At 60.7% G+C, this 17,062-nt stretch overlaps 1 protein-coding gene across 4 annotated transcripts; it reads right to left on the bottom strand.

Annotated features, from left to right (window-relative positions):
- Nucleotides 1-231: 231 nt before the first annotated feature.
- Nucleotides 232-10,931, bottom strand: MUC4 (mucin 4, cell surface associated). Of its 4 annotated transcripts, XM_054834788.1 has the most exons (27): nt 10,561-10,931; nt 10,087-10,226; nt 9,698-9,862; nt 9,461-9,616; nt 9,166-9,296; nt 8,845-8,933; nt 8,357-8,533; nt 8,112-8,255; nt 7,882-8,001; nt 7,467-7,669; nt 6,669-6,747; nt 6,338-6,508; nt 6,045-6,146; nt 5,605-5,841; nt 5,156-5,290; nt 4,874-5,052; nt 4,588-4,747; nt 4,393-4,491; nt 3,605-3,787; nt 3,439-3,515; nt 3,051-3,115; nt 2,553-2,752; nt 2,192-2,360; nt 1,932-2,105; nt 1,056-1,093; nt 874-971; nt 232-646 (listed from the first exon to the last, which is right to left on the bottom strand). In XM_054834788.1, exons 1-27 carry the CDS (start codon nt 10,787-10,789, stop codon nt 590-592), a joined length of 3,777 nt encoding a protein of 1,258 aa, XP_054690763.1. In that variant the 5' UTR covers nt 10,790-10,931; the 3' UTR covers nt 232-589. The 4 variants fall into 4 exon arrangements, 3 of the variants coding, with proteins under 3 accessions (XP_054690763.1, XP_054690765.1, XP_054690766.1); XM_054834790.1 differs by lacking the exon at nt 8,357-8,533; XR_008578232.1 differs by lacking the exons at nt 232-646; nt 874-971; nt 1,056-1,093; nt 1,932-2,105 and adding an exon at nt 2,822-2,933 and having other exon boundaries at nt 2,221-2,360; nt 2,553-2,771.
- Nucleotides 10,932-17,062: the final 6,131 nt, after the last annotated feature.

The following is a 17,062-nucleotide window of genomic DNA, read 5'->3' as shown; positions in this document are numbered from 1 at the left end:
GGAACCACAGCCTGACCTGTGCAATCTGAGCCGTGCTCGGGGAGAGAAGTGAGGGAGACTTGCAGCTTTGCAGGGGGAATGAGGGGATGGAGCCACAAAAATACCCCTACATCCCTCTTCTCTTTGGCCCTGTGGATGGGACCAGCAGAAGACAGGAACTCAAGAGCTCGGTGACAGGAAAGCAGGGCTGGTGCACGGGCACCATGGGGTACAGGCAACTTAGCAGCATGCCATAATTTTTGGTTTATTCTATTTTGTTCCTAATGGGTTATAATCATTGTGTTGCCACACCTAGCATACCCTGGTGCAGACACACTCCAGTACTATCCTGGTTGCCTCTGCAGGTCCTCAGGGGAAGGTGAAATCCTCTTGCTTTGGCCACCCAACATAAACCCACCTTTTTCATTCAAAAAAAGCACCTCCTCCAGAATGAATCCTCCCACAAAGATCAGACCCCAAAAGGCAGCTGCCCATCCCCTGCCTCCACACAGGCACTGTTGCCAGAGACCCTGAGAGCCGGCAGCGGAGCTGGCAGCAGCGTCTGGCTCCTCTGTGAGCCCGGAGGCGCCGGGGCAGGACCAGTGGCAGGCTAGGGCTGCTGAGAGGGGTGGCTCGGGGGCCTGACGTGGGGTCTCTGGATCTTTATCTGTAAAGGAGGGACAGGTCACCCCGTGCTGTTGGTGCTGCACAGGCTCTGGTCTTTGCGACAAGCTCAGACAGAGTCATAGATCCCAATGCCAGCCAAAGCATCCGTGATGCTGCAGGATGAGGCATGATTCCCAAGCATCTTTGAGACACAGGGCCAGGACTTCAGTTCCCAGCCCATGGTCCCCCACCCTGACACCCCATGGGGACGATAAACCCTGAGCAGACCTGGACTGAGGGGTCGATGGCCTGCAGCTGTAGTTCCCAATGCCTTTCCGGGGAGTGGGAGCAGGAGGTCTCTGCCCGCTCTCCTGCTGTCATCAGGGCTGGAGTGGGGAAGATGAGCAGAGCTTGAAGATGACCAGAGTGAAGCAGAGCCAGGGTGGGAGGTTTCACAGGGATGTACTCACAGGGGAAAGGTCGTGGCCTCCAGAAGGTCTCCTTGACTCTAGCATGGGGGGAGCAGAAAGGGGATGACATGTCAGGGGGTCCGGGAGAGCCCCTGCCTGGTCCTGGTGCCTGGGTCAGATGGGAGTGGGGAGCAGTGACTGAGTGTGGGGGCAAGATGAGGCTACGAGAGGAGGAAAAGCCTCAGTTGCTGTGCACATGCAATTCCTGGCCTTGCCACAGGTGCAAATGAACAGGGGCGCTTCCCAGCAAGGAGCTGGCAGCAGGGGTAGGACACAGCTCCAACCAGCGTGGGGGGCTTGGGGTGCTGAGCTTCCCCTAAGCATGGATGCCACGCTGGGACCAAGGGCTGGGGAGGAGAGAAGGAGGTGCTGGTGCTTCCAACCCGGCCTTGCACCTCATCAACCATCTGCTAACTCCCTGCTCTGCAGAAGAGCAAGGTCCAGTCCTGCAACAGCCTTTTTTTTTTGCTCCAGATCAACTCTTTCCAGAGCAACATAAATTGCAGTGGAAATCATTTGGACAGTATTCAGATTAAAATTAGATAGAAAGAGCATCTGCAACCAAGCACTGGGTGAAATGAGGAAGAAATGCAAATATTCCCTGACATGGGGGAAAAGGGAAGGTAATGTTCAACTCGCTGATGTTATCACACCCCTGAGCAGTAGATGACTGGGAAAGGGGCTTCAAGATGCTAAAAGACCACCCGGCTCAGCCTGTTCCCTAGGGCAGGCTCCTCCTGCCTGGGCCAGACGGGTACCACCAGTGGAGGATCTTGCAGAGATGGATTTTCCACCAGTTTTTCTTCCTGACACCCAATCTCCTTCCCTGACGCACCCACAGCTCCCACCCCTGTGTGGGTCCAGCCCATGGCTCACCCCTGGTGCTGGTGGCAGTGCCGGCGGCAGAGGTGCAAGGCCAGGCAGGCGATGGTGAGCAGGAGGCAGAGCAGAGCCAGGGCTCCCAGCAAGATGCCGAGGAAGGCGGCGAGGCTGATGGCCAGTTGCTCGCACTGGGTACCGGCAGGGGAGAAGATGGAGAAGGGGAGGCAGCTGCGGATGGGGAGGGAAGAGCAGTGATGTCATGGGGAGATGCAGCCATGCCCGGTGGCCTTGTCTGTCCCCAGTTCTGCTTCTACCTGCACGTGGGCCCCTCAAGCAGGTGCTGGCACCGGCCGCCATGCTGGCAGTAGCCCATCTTGCAAGGCGAGATGCAGATGAAGCCAATGGTCCCCACGTAGTGGAGCCGGTAGCCTTTGTAGCCGTACAGACCACAGGGGAAATAGCGCCTCAGCTCAGCCACTGACACTGGGGAGGAACGGCATGGGTTCAGCCACACGGCAGCATCACCCCTTGATGCTTTTCCAGGTCTCCCTGAGCTGGGTCCGTGCCTGGGGTGGGGACTGCCACCCACTTCCCCCAGAGGTGTTACCCGAATCCCAGGGCACACTTTGAGGTGCTCCTCCCGGGCTCCCCAGCTCAGCACCGGGACCAACTCACGCTTCACCAGGTCAGTGATGTTGTCCCGGTGCAGGTGCTGGAAGAGGAGGTGTGTGCCCACCTCCCGCCATCCTCGTTGCCCGTTGAAGGCACTGGTGATGGCCCTCGGCAGCTCCTCGTTCAGGAACCGGATGACGGTGCCACGGTTGTCATAGGCAAACTCGGACACCACCGTGAAGGTGAAGCCATTGTTGTCTGTCCTGCAGGGAAAAGACGGGGCTGCTGGCAGAGCTGCTGCTGCATCACAGAGTGACCGAGTCTCACCATACCTCAGTTTCCCCATTTGGGGGGTGGTAAAGAAGGGATGAGGCAGGAGATGGAAGGTGCCATGGGGCTTGTCTCTCCAAGGGTTTATCAGCGTCAGGGCTGGAAAAACAGACTCTGGGGTGGGGGGGTGAGGGAAAATGCCCTTTTTGTCCCAAACCCTGTGGCCCCATGCCCAGCCCTGCCCCACCAGCTCCCTGGGGTGGGCATGGGGCCGCTCCACAGCCGACTCACGTCTGGGTGATGTTGGTGTTGCTCTGGAAAGTCTTTACCTCCAGGGAGCCCAGGATGGCTGAAACCTGTGGTGGGGGGAGTGGGAGGGCATTAGGGGAAGGCAGGACAGCCCCAGCACGGAGAGAGGCTGAAGGGCAATGCAGGCACCATGGCTGAGCCCCAAAGGCTGCTCTGGCCTTTTGTTCACATGCTGGGGACCTGGCACATGGCCACGGCCGCAGCCGGCATCATGTGGCTGGCGCTGCCTCCCTCCGGCCCTGTGGATCTGCTGGATCCCCAGGGATCCCGTGGGAGGGAGGTGCACAGAAGCACAGGCACCCCAAGCTGCCATGCTGCCCGGTGTGCTGGTGTGTCCCCCTCCCCGAGCCCATCCCCTCCGGTGACATACAGTGCCGTTGACTTCCCCGGCAGTGGCATTTTGCAGTGTTCTGACCCGCAGCTGGACACTTCTCCGGGGAAGATCTGCTGGGGGGAAGCCACAGCGGTGGCTCTGGCATCCCAGGGCTGGGGCAAGTGGGGTTGGGGTTCACCCCCCATTGGGTACAGGCACCCACCTGTGCTGGGCAGTGGTTGAAAATCCCCCCCTGCCACCAGGCAGTGCTGGTCGATGAAAGCCGGGGGGCAGGCGCAGATGGGGGTGCAGGTGGTGGGGTGCCGGTGGCAGTGTCCCCCGTTGCTGCAGTAGCCCTCGGGGCAGGAGCGGGAGTCGCAGGCTGAGCCACAGCCTGGCCCCTTATCTGTGGGACCGGGAGCCCGCATGATGCGGAGGCACAAGGCTGACTGCAGGGGCAGAGCCCCAGCGCACTGATCCATCCTCAACCACTCTATAATCCCTTTCTCCCAATTTTTTTGTATTTTTTTTAAGCATTAAGACTTTTAGTACAAACTCAGATCCTGAAGGAAAAGCCCTGCATCCCCTCTTCCCAGCTGGAGCCTTTAGCCTTTGTGAAATCCCAGCCTGATGCATTACCACAGGAGCAAAAACCATCATGCCAACCCCGCCACAGCTATCTGAAAACAGGATTTGATTTTAGCCCCCCAACCTCCACATGTGCATTTGAACTTTGATATGATGAGAATTTTTTTTACTTAAAGAGAAAAATTGCATGGGAAAAGTTTCCCTTCCTGGCAGATTAGTGAGATCTGCTGCCTGGGAGCACGAGGGTCAGCTGGACTGGTCCCTTCTGTTAAGGACAGCAAGGGCTTGGGTGCAGAACCTGGCCAGCTCCCCCTCCACCCCTCTCCAGCCAGTTTGGGTCCCACGGGAGCCCCCTCTTCCACTGGGGCCTGGGGGGGAGGTGATGGGGACAAGGACCGTGCCCACCAGGGCGCCTGTACTCACCCTCCTCGCCAGCTGTGCAGGAGCAGGCGTAGCTGCCCACTGTGTTGGTGCAGGTGGCGTTACCCGGGCACACCATCCCCTGTGCGCACTCGTCCACATCTGCCGAGGCAATGCAGCATGGCACCAGGAGAAATACCTTGGCTGGGGTCCCACAGGCACCCCGAGTTCCCAGCGGCTATGGCGAGCCCTCGTCACCTGAGCAGTGCCACCCGTCACCGGTCAGGCCGGCCGGGCAGGGGCCGCAGCCGGTGTGAGAGTCGCAGCCCACGCCGGGGAAGCATCCCTGGGCACAGGGGTCTGGAGGGTCCTGGCAGAAGGGACCCGAGTAGCCGCCCTCACACCTGCAGGCTGCCAGCTGGGAAGGGGACGGTGACACTGGCTTAGGGAACACGAGGAGGACAGGTGGACGGAGAAGACAGCCTGCATGGCTGTCATGGGGACAGGCACGGTGTGGCACCGGAGGAGCTTTCTGGCACACTACCTGCAGGGAGGACTGCCCCAGGGTGACAGTGTTGCTGTAGTCGCACTCCTGGCTCCTGCTGCAGCTGCAGAGGGTGAAGCGGAGCTGGAGGAGGGCGGAGAGGTTGTTGGACCCGACAGCCTCCAGGCTGACGGTGAACGGGGCCGTCCCGCGGGGCTCCCACGTCAGGGTGCCGCTCTCTGCCGGGGGGAGAAGCGGGAGTCAGAGGAAGTGGCAAAAGAAAGGGACTGGATGACCTGTGTCCCCCCATCCCCACTCAGCTGCCCCACCTCTCCTCCTTACCTGATATGTTGAGCTCTGGCGAGAGGTGGGGGACGAAGCGCGCGCCCTCCCCCACAGCACGGTACTGCCTCATGACCCTTTCTGTCCTGAAGGCCATGAGTGATGCGTCACCAGTGATGACGGGAGGGAAGGCGTCTGAGGAAAGAGCAGCCCAGCACACAGCTGGTTGTTTGCTACACGGCCTTGGCACCCCTTGGCTCTGAGTCCCTCCTGGTGAGGATGGGACCCCAGGCAGATGCTGCCATAGCTGTCCACCACCAAGGCCCTCGTGTTGCACAGCGTGGTGGCATCTCCCAGGCTTGCAGACCAGCCAGCCAAGCAATGCAACTCCAAGACCTTGGTAACTTCTCTCCTGCCTCACATGGAGCAAGAGAGCCCAGGGAGGGAGCAGGGCACTGGCTGGTTACCCAAGCTGTGCCCTCTTGGAGGTGAGGATCTGCCCCACTTACTGAGTACTGCCTTCTTCTGCTGAAAGTCAGCTGCAAGGCTCTGGGTGGCCAGGCCCAAGGCCACGTCCCCTGTGCTCAGCACATCATAGATGCACTCCTTGCTGCCGTGGCACTGCGAGGCTGCCAGCTGGTACTGGCTTTTGTTCTCCTGCCACAGCTGAGACAAGAAGGTGGGCGTGAAGTTCATTACCAATGAGTCCAGAGGCTGAGCAAACAGCCTGTGCTCTCCAACAGCCCCTGCAAGAGAGCACACCATGGGTATGGCCTTGGGATTTTAAGGTTTGTAATATTTTAGGGCTCATTTCTACAGAGCAGCGAGGAGACCAAAGGGTTTCCCTGGCATCACTTTTGCTCGGGCGTCTAAATGTCTCCAGCCAAAGCATGGCCAGAAGGTGCAGGAACAGGGGGATCATCAAGGTGGATCCTGAGCCTGGACTTACAGGTCATCCCATAGCTGTAGATCTCCTTCTCGCTGCTGTTCACAGAGATGCTGGTACCATTCGGCATCTGGAAGTCATCTGCAGGGTCGTGGTCCCACACACCTGGTGGAGCATCACCAGAGAACTGGAGTCCCCCATGCTGGGGTTGACCTCCTCTCTGGTGCTGGCTGGTGTTTAGTTTAGACTCAGGGTCCCTGCCCTCACAAACACGTTCCCCCAGTGCCTTCCAGCCTGCTTTAGGGTGGGAAGGGGACTTTGCACCCTGACTCTGCAGTGGTGCCAGAAGTCCTCACCCAGGAGGCCCTTGGTGTTGTTGCAGTACTGATCGGGCAGGCTGCAGACCACACTGAGGATCCCAGAGGCAGCTGAGATGGAGACAGCGATGGCCCCGTCAAAGATGGCCGTGATGGAGGAGGCATTGACCAGCAGAACACCGGGGCTGTAGTATACTGCGGCACCCATGTCTGCAAGAGAAGGAGAGTATAGAGGGAGAGTCCATGCAAGGCTGGGGTCTGAAACGATGCCCCTGAGTTTGGTGAGGGGAGTGCTCCCCATCCACCCCTGTGGGATGGGGACACTCCTCATCCCCCCCCAGATACATTTAACATTTAACATCCTGCTCACCTTGGGAATAGGAAAACTGGATCGTTTTGTTGTTCAGGAGGACTTGGATGTCACCCTGGCTTCCCAAGGTCCACTCAACCTGCAAATCACGGCAGATGTCCCAGTCAGCCCCACTGCTTGTCCCTTCCTGCCGTCCCCCTGTGCTGGGGACACTTGAGCTAAACCCTGTCCTGCTCCAGCCCTGGCAGAGAGGCTTAGACCTGTGGGCCATGTTGGCACCAGAAAACACATGATAAAGCAGCTTCGATGGTTGCACAGAAGAAGACAGCAAGCTGACCCCCGTCACTGCTGACATGGGGCATGCACAGGCCACCATCCCTGCTTGGCTGACCATGACAGCATGGAGAGCTGTGCTGGTGGGCTCCAGGCTCTGAGACCCCTTCTGATGCTGCTTAGTGGCTGCTTCTGGTGACACCAGGAGATTTTGCTTACTGAAAGGGGCGTGGGGAGCAATTCTGCAAAGCAAGGAAGAGTACGCGCTTGTACTAACATGTCTGGAGGAGACCGATGGTCAGGGTGAAGGCTATGCATTGAAGAGGGTGGAGCAGACCATGTTTCTGCAGAGCTCCAGACCCTTGCTGGCCAGCTTGCAAGAGAGATTAGAGCTATGTCTCGTTAGTCTTAGTCCAACACACTGCTATTAGCACTTTGTTGGGGTGGTGGGAGGTGGCAGAAAGAGGAGAGGGGATGCTCCTTGGGTCCTGGCCACTTTTAGGTGATGGAGAGGCGATGTCTGAGCTGCCAGAGGGGTCTCTCCTGTTAGAAGCTCAAACTGATACCCAGGTCGCTCCTACTCACTGTTGTGATGGTGGCAGAGATGTACTGGGCAGCGAAGGCCACAAAGTTGGTGGCCTGGGCCATGTTGGTCCGGGCTGTGCGCCCATGTAGCACAAAGCTGGTCCAGGCATCGCTGGCCAGCAGCAGGACAAAGTCCCCAAGCCCATTGAAGGTGTAGGTGAGTCCATCCAGGGTGGTGATGTGGGGGTCCCCAAAGGCACCAGCTGGGGTTCAAAGGAGACAGAGCCGTTTTGGGAGGAGGAAGAAAAGCAAATGCTGCTGTCATTGTACAGAGGAGAGCAGTCCCCGGTGCTGCGCTGGGCTCAGCAGTCCCCACCGGGGTGCTGCAAAGTGTGGTTAATGCATGGGGTCTGTGTACGGCTGTGCCACCCACTCAGTACTCTGGCACAGAGGAGGTAGAGACCTGGGGGCTCACCGGGGGTGGGTGGCACATATCCCTCGCAGCCGACCCTCGGTCTCTTCTCAGCAAACCTGGCACAGAACAGGGGCTTCCCCACATGCCGGCAGCACCAGTCGAATGCCTCCAGCTCCCTGTCTGCGGAGGAAGGCGGCCAGACGGTGGGGGACGTTGGGGTCCCTGCTGCGCCTACAGAGTGCTGGGTGTTCGGGGTGGTTTAGGGTGAGGGAGAAGTGATGTGTGCTTACCAGCCCCGGGGTGGATGGGGAGGCTCCAGGCTCTCTCCTGCCAGCCTTCGAGCAAGCTCCCATCTTGGTACAGACACCGCACCCCAGCTCCAGCCAGGCTGGGGGCCGCAGTGCGCAGCATCCTCACAGAGGCATCTGCCGGGCCTGAAACAGTGCAGGGGATTACAGACACCCCCACAGGCAGAGCAGACCCCACCATTGTCCCCCCAACCTTGTAGCTGGCCCGGGGAGACCACACTCAGCACCTCTGCTCCAGAGATAGCGGGGGTCCAGCTCTGCCTGGGGCCGGGAGCAGGGGCATGGCAGCAGCTTGCTGTTCCAGGCAGCGGGCGCAGGCTGTGCATCCAGCCACACCAGGCACCGCAGCCTGTAGTTCACCCGGGAGCGACTGTCCAGCCTGTATATCCACAGTCCGCGCACATCTAGGGGAGCAACCGGAGAACAGCACAGCTTGGCCAGGGTCTCGCCTTGTGCGAGGTGGATCCCGTGGGACAACCGTCCCCGGCCATTGACCTCACACGAGGTCTCCAGGCTCCCTCTAGAGCCAGCGTGGCAGTGGCAAACCACAGCAGGACACGGGACACCCTGTGCTCTGCTCTTGGTGGCCAGCCCTGGCCTGGTTACTTTGCTGGCCCATTGCCTCGCAGGGATGTGTGCTGGGGATGTGCTTGCAGGGCAGAGCACACAGCTCCCTCCATCCCCACACCCCCCGAGGGCTCCCCCGGTGCCGTACCGGTGCCAGCGCTGCTGTGCTCGTCAGGTCGGTACTTGACAGCCAGTGGCTTTTGAGTCAGCTCATTATTTTGGGCATAGCCATCGCCGCTGTGTGGAGAGAAGAGATTTGGGGTCACCCTCCCAATGTAACCGTCCTCTGCTCCCCATAGAGGAGTTGGGGTGGGAACTGCTGTGGTGCAGGAGAGAGGGTTTAAACAGAACAGGGTTGCTCTGGGGGTAGGAGCTGGGTTCTCCTGGGGATAACATCTCTGATGTTCCCAACATAGTGCTGAGAGAAATCCCTGCTGGCCCAAAACGCAGCCACACATGTGCGCAGCACCTGGAGAAGCCGATCAGCACGTTGCCTGCAGCCAGCTTGGTGTAGTCCCACCGCATCCCTCCATCCTGGTAGAGCAGCAGGGCGAAGGAGAGGTTGCCATCGGTGGTGAGGACCGCCTGGTAGGTGCTCGTCTGGAGAAACCCAAGGCACCCCCTTAGCACCCCCAAAGCCAGTGCAGACTGAGGCAGTGAGACCCAAAACGCCCACATGAAGCCACAGGAGACCAGCAGCCCAGCCCTGCCCTGGCCATTGCTGGTGGCCATCCCCTTCATCACCTGGGTCGCCCACTGCTCACCTGAGTGTCATCCCGCCGGGATGGGTACGCTGGAGCCTTCTCCCACGTCACCTTCAAGGTCCATTTTGCTACATAGGGTGTTTTCAGGTATTTCTCAATCTTTGCTTCCACATCACGGACAAGGGGGTCTCGGGTAGAGCTGAGGGTAGAGTACTCCTGCCGGTTGGCAAGAGAGAGTGTTTAATGGATGAGCTGGGAGCTGGGGTCTCCCAGAAGAACATCTTTGGTGGCCCCGACCTGGTACCAAGTGGTGCCTATGCCCTGGGAGAAATCTGCGTCGTCCCAAAAGGCGGCCACCATCGGCAGACCCTCCCAGCCACTGAAGCCTGTGGGAGGCGGGTTGGGGTTGGAGGGGACATAGTTGTCCGTGGGTGGGAAAATGATCTGTCCATTATCTGTAAACTAATCAAAAATAACTCGTTATTTGCCAACACTGCAGGCAGCTCCTGCCTGGCCCATGTGACTTTAAGCCTCCATGGGACAGTAGAAACATGCCATTTCAAATTGAAAAAAAACCCAAAAACATTCAGATGAAATTTGGGTTTTGCTCCATTTCCATGTTTGGGGTTTTTTTCTACCAAAGAGGTTGCACATCCCTTACATGCTTGGTGAGGGGGGGGACTCACGTAGAGAACATCCCGCAGTGACTTCCCGAAGGGGAACCCGATCTCTGGCTTGAACAGGGGGGAGTTAAAATCCACCATCCTCTGTATGCACTCTTGGTCTCCTCCCTCCGTGCTGAAAGGGTAGAGCGAGGCCGCCGGCACTGACACGGGCAGGAGATTAATAAAAAAGGTGAAAAACATTAATGTCTGCTCTATCCTTCCTGCGGCTGGGGCAAGCTCACTGCCTTGCCACGGAGATGCTGTGTCTGCGCTCCTCCTGGCTGGACCAGTGCTCTGATGGCTTGTAACCCATTTTTTAACTTGGAATAGGATGCTCTCAGATGGCCTATTTCACCTTTCCCCATGAATCTGGCAGCCCAACATGCAATGCAGACAAGTCACCCCGGGCCAGGCTGTACCCTCAGCCATCACAGTGCTCGGGCAGCTGACAACCCCTTCCTGCTCTTTGCTTTGGGAAGAAGAAAATCTACTTACTGATAGGCCTATGGGTGGGTTGTGGCTCAGGGGCAGGATTTCTGTGGCCAGCAGTGGTGTGGACAGATGTCCTTGCTGCTGTGGCTGGTCCCCTCTGTGTCCCAAATGCAGGAGCTGGGGTGGTGACAGGACTGGTGGTGGCTGGTGGTCTTGGTGCTGCAGTGCCTGGGGCCGGGAGACCTCCCACCTCCTTGGCCGGGCTCACTGGGGCTGTGGGTGCAACAGCCATGGTGTTGCCTGCAGTGATGGCCTCAGTGCTGCCTGCAGTGATGGTTCTGGTGCTGCCTGCAGTGATGGTTCTGGTGCTGCCTGCAGTGATGGCTCTGGTGCTGCCTGCAGTGATGGCCGTGGTGCTGCCTGCAGTGATGGTTCTGGTGCTGCCTGCAGTGATGGCCGCAGTGCTGCCTGCAGTGATGGTTCTGGTGCTGCCTGCAGTGATGGCTCTGGTGCTGCCTGCAGTGATGGCTGCGGTGCTGCCTGCAGTGATGGCCGTGGTGCTGCCTGCAGTGATGGCTCTGGTGCTGCCTGCAGTGATGACTGTAGTGCTGCCTGCAGCGATGGCCGCGGTGCTGCCTGCAGTGATGGCCGTGGTGCTGCCTGCAGCAATGGTTCTGGTGCTGCCTGCAGTGATGGCCGCGGTGCTGCCTGCAGTGATGGCCGCAGTGCTGCCTGCAGTGATGGCTCTGGTGCTGCCTGCAGTGATGGCCGTGGTGCTGCCTGCAGCAATGGTTCTGGTGCTGCCTGCAGTGATGGCTCTGGTGCTGCCTGCAGTGATGGCCGCAGTGCTGCCTGCAGTGATGGCCGTGGTGCTGCCTGCAGCAATGGTTCTGGTGCTGCCTGCAGTGATGGCCGCGGTGCTGCCTGCAGTGATGGCCGCGGTGCTGCCTGCAGTGATGGCTCTGGTGCTGCCTGCAGTGATGGCCGTGGTGCTGCCTGCAGTGATGGCTCTGGTGCTGCCTGCAGTGATGGCCGTGGTGCTGCCTGCAGTGATGGCTCTGGTGCTGCCTGCAGTGATGGCCGCGGTGCTGCCTGCAGTGATGGCTCTGGTGCTGCCTGCAGTGATGGCTCTGGTGCTGCCTGCAGTGATGGCCGTGGTGCTGCCTGCAGTGATGGCTCTGGTGCTGCCTGCAGTGATGGCTCTGGTGCTGCCTGCAGTGATGGCTCTGGTGCTGCCTGCAGTGATGGCCGCGGTGCTGCCTGCAGTGATGGCCGCGGTGCTGCCTGCAGTGATGGCTCTGGTGCTGCCTGCAGTGATGGCCGTGGTGCTGCCTGCAGTGATGGCTCTGGTGCTGCCTGCAGTGATGGCCGTGGTGCTGCCTGCAGTGATGGTTCTGGTGCTGCCTGCAGTGATGGCCGCGGTGCTGCCTGCAGTGATGGCCGCGGTGCTGCCTGCAGTGATGGCTCTGGTGCTGCCTGCAGTGATGGCCGTGGTGCTGCCTGCAGTGATGGCTCTGGTGCTGCCTGCAGTGATGGCCATGGTGCTGCCTGCAGCGATGGCCGTGGTGCTGCCTGCAGCGATGGCTCTGGTGCTGCCTGCAGTGATGGCCGTGGTGCTGCCTGCAGTGATGGCTGTTTTGTCCCCCCAGGCAGGTGCCCCCAGGAACGTCTGGGTTCTGAGAGGTGACATGCTCACTGCCTGTCCCACGGCATGGCTGGTGCCAGCTGTGGGAGAAGTGGCGCCTGTTGCCAGCTCAGTGGGGGTCCGTCCAGCTGCCGGCTGCCCAGCCATACCAACACCGACTGTGGACAAGGGGGCTGTTGCTGGCTCCTCCACTGGGCTGTGTGGGCTGGGCAGGGGTGAATCAGGCGCCATGGTGGCAGAGCTGGGACCAAGGACATCCCAGGACCTGGCGGTTGTCTCCATGGAGGGGGTACGTGCTGCTGGGGATAGGACAGGTTGCCTGCCTCCACCTGCCTCGTTGTGTGTGACAGCGGGGGACAGGGCACTGCTGGTGCTGGTGGCCTTTGCGGAGGCAGACGGCACGGCTGCAGTGGTCTCAGTCTCCATGAAGGTCTCCCCACCGGCTGAGGTGGCTGGCAGGATGGTGTTGCTGGGGGAAACGCTGGCGGCTGGCACGGTGGCTGGGCTTGCGCCAGCAGTGTTGGAGACAGGCACATGGGTGCTGCTCATGGTGGCTGGTGGTGCTGCACCCTCAGCACCACTCTCAGAGGGGGTGGCGTCTGCCCAGGTGGTGGAACCCCCAACACCTGACCAGGACGCGGCTGTAGTCTCCCATGCATGTGTGTGGCCAACAGTCAGCGAGGAGAGCCCACCTGAGGGCTCATCCTCAGGAATGGAGGATGCCACCACTGCTGGATGGCTGTTCCTGGGGACAGGAGGGGACATGCTCACAGCTGGCTCAGTGTTGCTGTGAGCGAGGCCAGGGGAAGGTGCTGTAACCAGCTCTGGAGCTGTGGGTGACACTGTGTCCACAATGGCCACTGCCATGGAGCTTTTGCTGCCCGGGGCAGAGCGTGCTGCCAGGGACAGCCCCGAAGCCCCATTCCCTGTGGTGGGAGAAGCCACGTCCATGCCCATGTCTGTAGGCTCAGCAGTGTGATAACTGTGGTCCAATGCAGCTGCGCTTGGCCAAACAGTGACGCTGGCTGTAGCATGGGGTGACGCTGTTGAGGCTGTCCCTGGAGTGGTGTTGTCACTGTGTGGGGTACCTGTCGTGGCACTTTCCCATGTGATTTTAACCAGGGTTGAGCCTGGAGCTGCCGGCGTGGTGCTGCCATCTTCTGCCAGTGGGGACCTGCCTCCACCACCCTCCGTGGCTGCGTTTTTGGGAAGCAGCAGTGTCCCTGGCTGGGGTGTCGTGCTGGCGGTATTGGGGAGGGGGCTGGCCACGACCGGTGCTGAGCTGGGGTCAGACGCGACTGATGGGGCTGAGTGACTGTCCCTGGGAGGCAGGAGAGACAGATCCACCAGAAGCCGGGTCCTGGAAGCATCAGTACCTTGGGTGGGAGGCTCTGCTGATGGTCTGGCGGTGACGATCACGTGGCTGGGAGCTGGCCCCACTGTACTGGTCCCCAGGACAGGAGCTGCACTGGCACCTGGGTCCTCCACTGTCCCTACCACTTGCCCTGCAGTGCTGCCATCAGGGTGGGGGTCACCTGAAGTACCCATTGCTGGCAGTGGGGTAGCCAGGGTCAGCAGTGACTTGCCTGTTGCCATCTCTGGGGGGATGCTGGATGGGGACACCCCAAGAGACATCCCTGCAGTAGGATTGCCTTCCGGGAGAGGGGGGACACCTGCTTGTGATGCCACAGGGGCAGTGGTTGCTCTGGATAACCCTGGGGTGCCTGGCACAGCCATGCCCGTATCTGGTGCAGTGCTGGGTGACCACGTCTCTATCCCTGGAGCTGCCCCACGTTGGGGCCCAGCCTGGAGTGGTGGGGCTGATGTGGGTCCAGGGGTGACATCAGTTCCCAGGGGTGCTGAGCCCACAGTGGGACCAGGCTGACTGTGGCCAGGAGATGCATCAGGTGCAGCTGGGGTGGCACTGGTGTCCCACAGCACTATGGCTGCCAACGCTGTTCCCATCCCTGCTTCACTAACTGGAGTGTGGCTAACGAGGGAGGATGGATGGGTGGCTGTCCCAGTCCCGATGCCATGCCCACCGAGGGAAGATCTTGGTGCAGCAGTGACTCGAGGGGCCCCATCTGCCTTTGCCCCACCAGCACCCATGAGGGACAAGGATGTGGCCACACTGGGTCTGGCTGGAGGGGATCTGTCTGCAGCTGCCTCTGCCATGGTGGCCCCAGGGCGTGCTGAGAGGGTCTGGGGGAGCAGAGACCCCGTGGAGTGCACAAATGACCCCAGAGGGGAACCACCAGGGCCGTCAGGAGCTGTGTGGGGGAACAGCCCCATGCTGAGCCCCACTGGGGTGGCCTTGGTCTCCATGGAAGCAGTGCCTGCTGTGGCTCTGTCGCTGGGCTCACTCCTGACAGGCACCAGCTCAGTGCCGGTGCTTCCCAGAGCTGGGAATGACGTGGTGGGGATGTGCTCTGCAGCGGTGACATCCATCGCCATAGCTGGTGTGCCTGGAGTTAATGTGGTGGCCTGGGGGCGGGTGACAGTGCTGGCTCCCAGCAGCCCATCTCTTGCTGTGCCGGGGACTGTGCCGTGGCTGGGGGGAAGCATCTCTCCTGCACCCGGTACAGCACCATCGGGGAGCCGGGGGGAAAGGACTGGAGGCGGTTGAGAAGGGGGCACAGGGGGGTCCTGCGAAGCATTGTGACCAGTGTTGGATAAGGCACGTGTCCCTGGCTCTGTAGCCTCACCGATGCCAATGGTGGCAGAAGAAAAAGTGACCTTTGCTGAGAACGTGCCTGGGGGGTCTGCAGACAGTGGGGCCACCATCCTGGCTCCTTCTGTGGCTGCGTGGGGGGGAGCTCTGGGTATGCCAGCTGCAGGGCTGGCTGAGGCTGCTGCCGGCTTCATGGGGCTGCCTGTCCCCTGAGAGATGCTGGCTGCTGTGGCTGGAGGTAAGGTGGCCTCATCCAGCTCTGGCATGACCTCCTGGGATGGGAGCATGGCGGTTGCATGTGGCTTAGCAGAGCTCTTGCTGATGCTGAGGGGTGACGTCCCTGTGCTGTGCTCATCCTGGGGGAGCGACAGCACTGTGGTCCACGCTGTCCCCGGCATTCCCTCCGCAGTGACAGCATCACCCAGCTGCACCAGCTCATTGGCATCAGTCAATTTGCCAGTGACTGCAAAAGATGCTTTTGTCTCTGGCACTGTTTGAGCAGCTGGGACATCTGCTACTGGTGGGGACAGACCTCCACCTGGTGCTGGGGGGGCACCTCTCAGTGCACCGGCAGGACCCATGGGTGGCTTGGCTGCAGTCCCCTCTTGCAAAAGGACAGTTGTTCCCAGGACCGGCTCTCCAGGAATGCTGTCTGGAGCCACTCGGGACACTTCCACAGCCTGCTCGGGAGCGGTGCTGCTGTTTGATGGTGGTTTGCTTGTCCCCATTACAGCAGGGACACCTGGAGCTGGGAATGACGTGACTATGGCTGGCCTAGCACCGCCACTGCCTGCGGCAAGACCCACCATGGGCCCCGCTGGCGCAAGGGATGTAAGCTGCTCATGCTGAGTGGTGGTGGTAGCCAGAGGGACACTGGTCAGGTGGCTGGCAGCACCTGGCGAGGAGACCCCAGACCCTGCCCCTACCTGGGGGTTGTCTCGTGTTGCCGGATCCTTGGGGAGAGCTACTGCACTGGAAAGCCCCCCCTGCTCACCACTGCTCCTGGCTGGGACCAGCACTGTCGTCGTCACCTGTGGCACCAGGCTGCCTGCAGGGTGGGATGACGCGGCCCCAGCTGGATCAAGCCCACTGCGGCCCCAGCCGGCAGGAACCTGCCCACGGCTAGCTGCCTGCTGCCCTTACCTGAGCCGTGGCTGCCCGCGGAGGTGGTGGTGCTGCCGGTGGGAGAGGGGTGCTCCGGTCGGGTGGCTGCGGTGGTGGAGAACGCCTGGCATGTGCCCAGGTCCGGAGGCAGCTCAGTGCTGGTGCTGTCGGCCATGGAGGAGACGCTGCTCGGCTCTGGTGGGACCGGTGTGGGGGCAAGGGGCTCCTCCCCCAAATCCCTGGCTTGTGCTGGCAGCAGAACAAGTTGGTGAGGGCAGGACAGGGAAAAAAACCAGCCTAGGGTCCCCATCACCCCCATCCCTCCTCCCTGCTGCAGAAGGAAGGTGCCCCCAGGCCATACATCGCAGTCAGGGCTGGTCTCTACCCCAGCACACACAGCCGGACCAACGCTGAGAGCAAGACAGACACCTATCCTATCCCCATGGGCGAGAGTCCCCGTTTGACCCACAAACCACCCCCCACTTCTGATGCCTCGGTTGGGGAACCATGCCGAGGCTGTGGTATCAGTAGACAGATGGGGCAAACCCTGGCCAGGCACTTGGGCTTGAACTTGCAGTGTTCAAGCAGCTGGAGAGTCGTTTGCAGCCCGCCACCCATCACCCATCACCCAGATGGTATCGGTCACCCGGTCAGACCAGCAGTGGTGCGACTGACCCCAGCACTTACCTGGTAGCACCCAGAGCCCCCACAGCACCCAGAGTGGCCACTGGCCCCGACAACCCATGGTCCTTGGCAGCAACGACCGGGCTGCAGCTCTCCCTGTCCCAGGGGAACGACGCAATGGGGTGGCTCCGTCAGTGAGCACTCCCCTGGGCGGGGGGTGGGGGTGGGGGGGTGGGGGGGGTGGGAACAAGGGAACCACGCTCTGCCTGGGGCACTGACAGTTCCATGGCCTCACAGCCCACCATGGAGACGGCCACGTCCCAGTTCTAGGGACCCGCTGATGCTGGGGGACACCCATTTTGCCATGGGAGGTTTTAAGGCACTTCCCAGGGTGACCCCATGATTGACACCCTAAGGTTGGGGTCCCAAACCCCTGGGGAACACCCGATGGGCTACAAAGTCACCTGGCCCAAAGGCCCTGGGATGGCAAGCGGAGATGGGGGTCCCCAGCACCTCTGGGA

This window comes from Grus americana, chromosome 9 (assembly GCF_028858705.1).
Source record: "Grus americana isolate bGruAme1 chromosome 9, bGruAme1.mat, whole genome shotgun sequence".
Classification (NCBI taxonomy): Eukaryota; Metazoa; Chordata; class Aves; order Gruiformes; family Gruidae; genus Grus; species Grus americana.
This window is presented reverse-complemented; position numbering and strand designations above follow the sequence as displayed.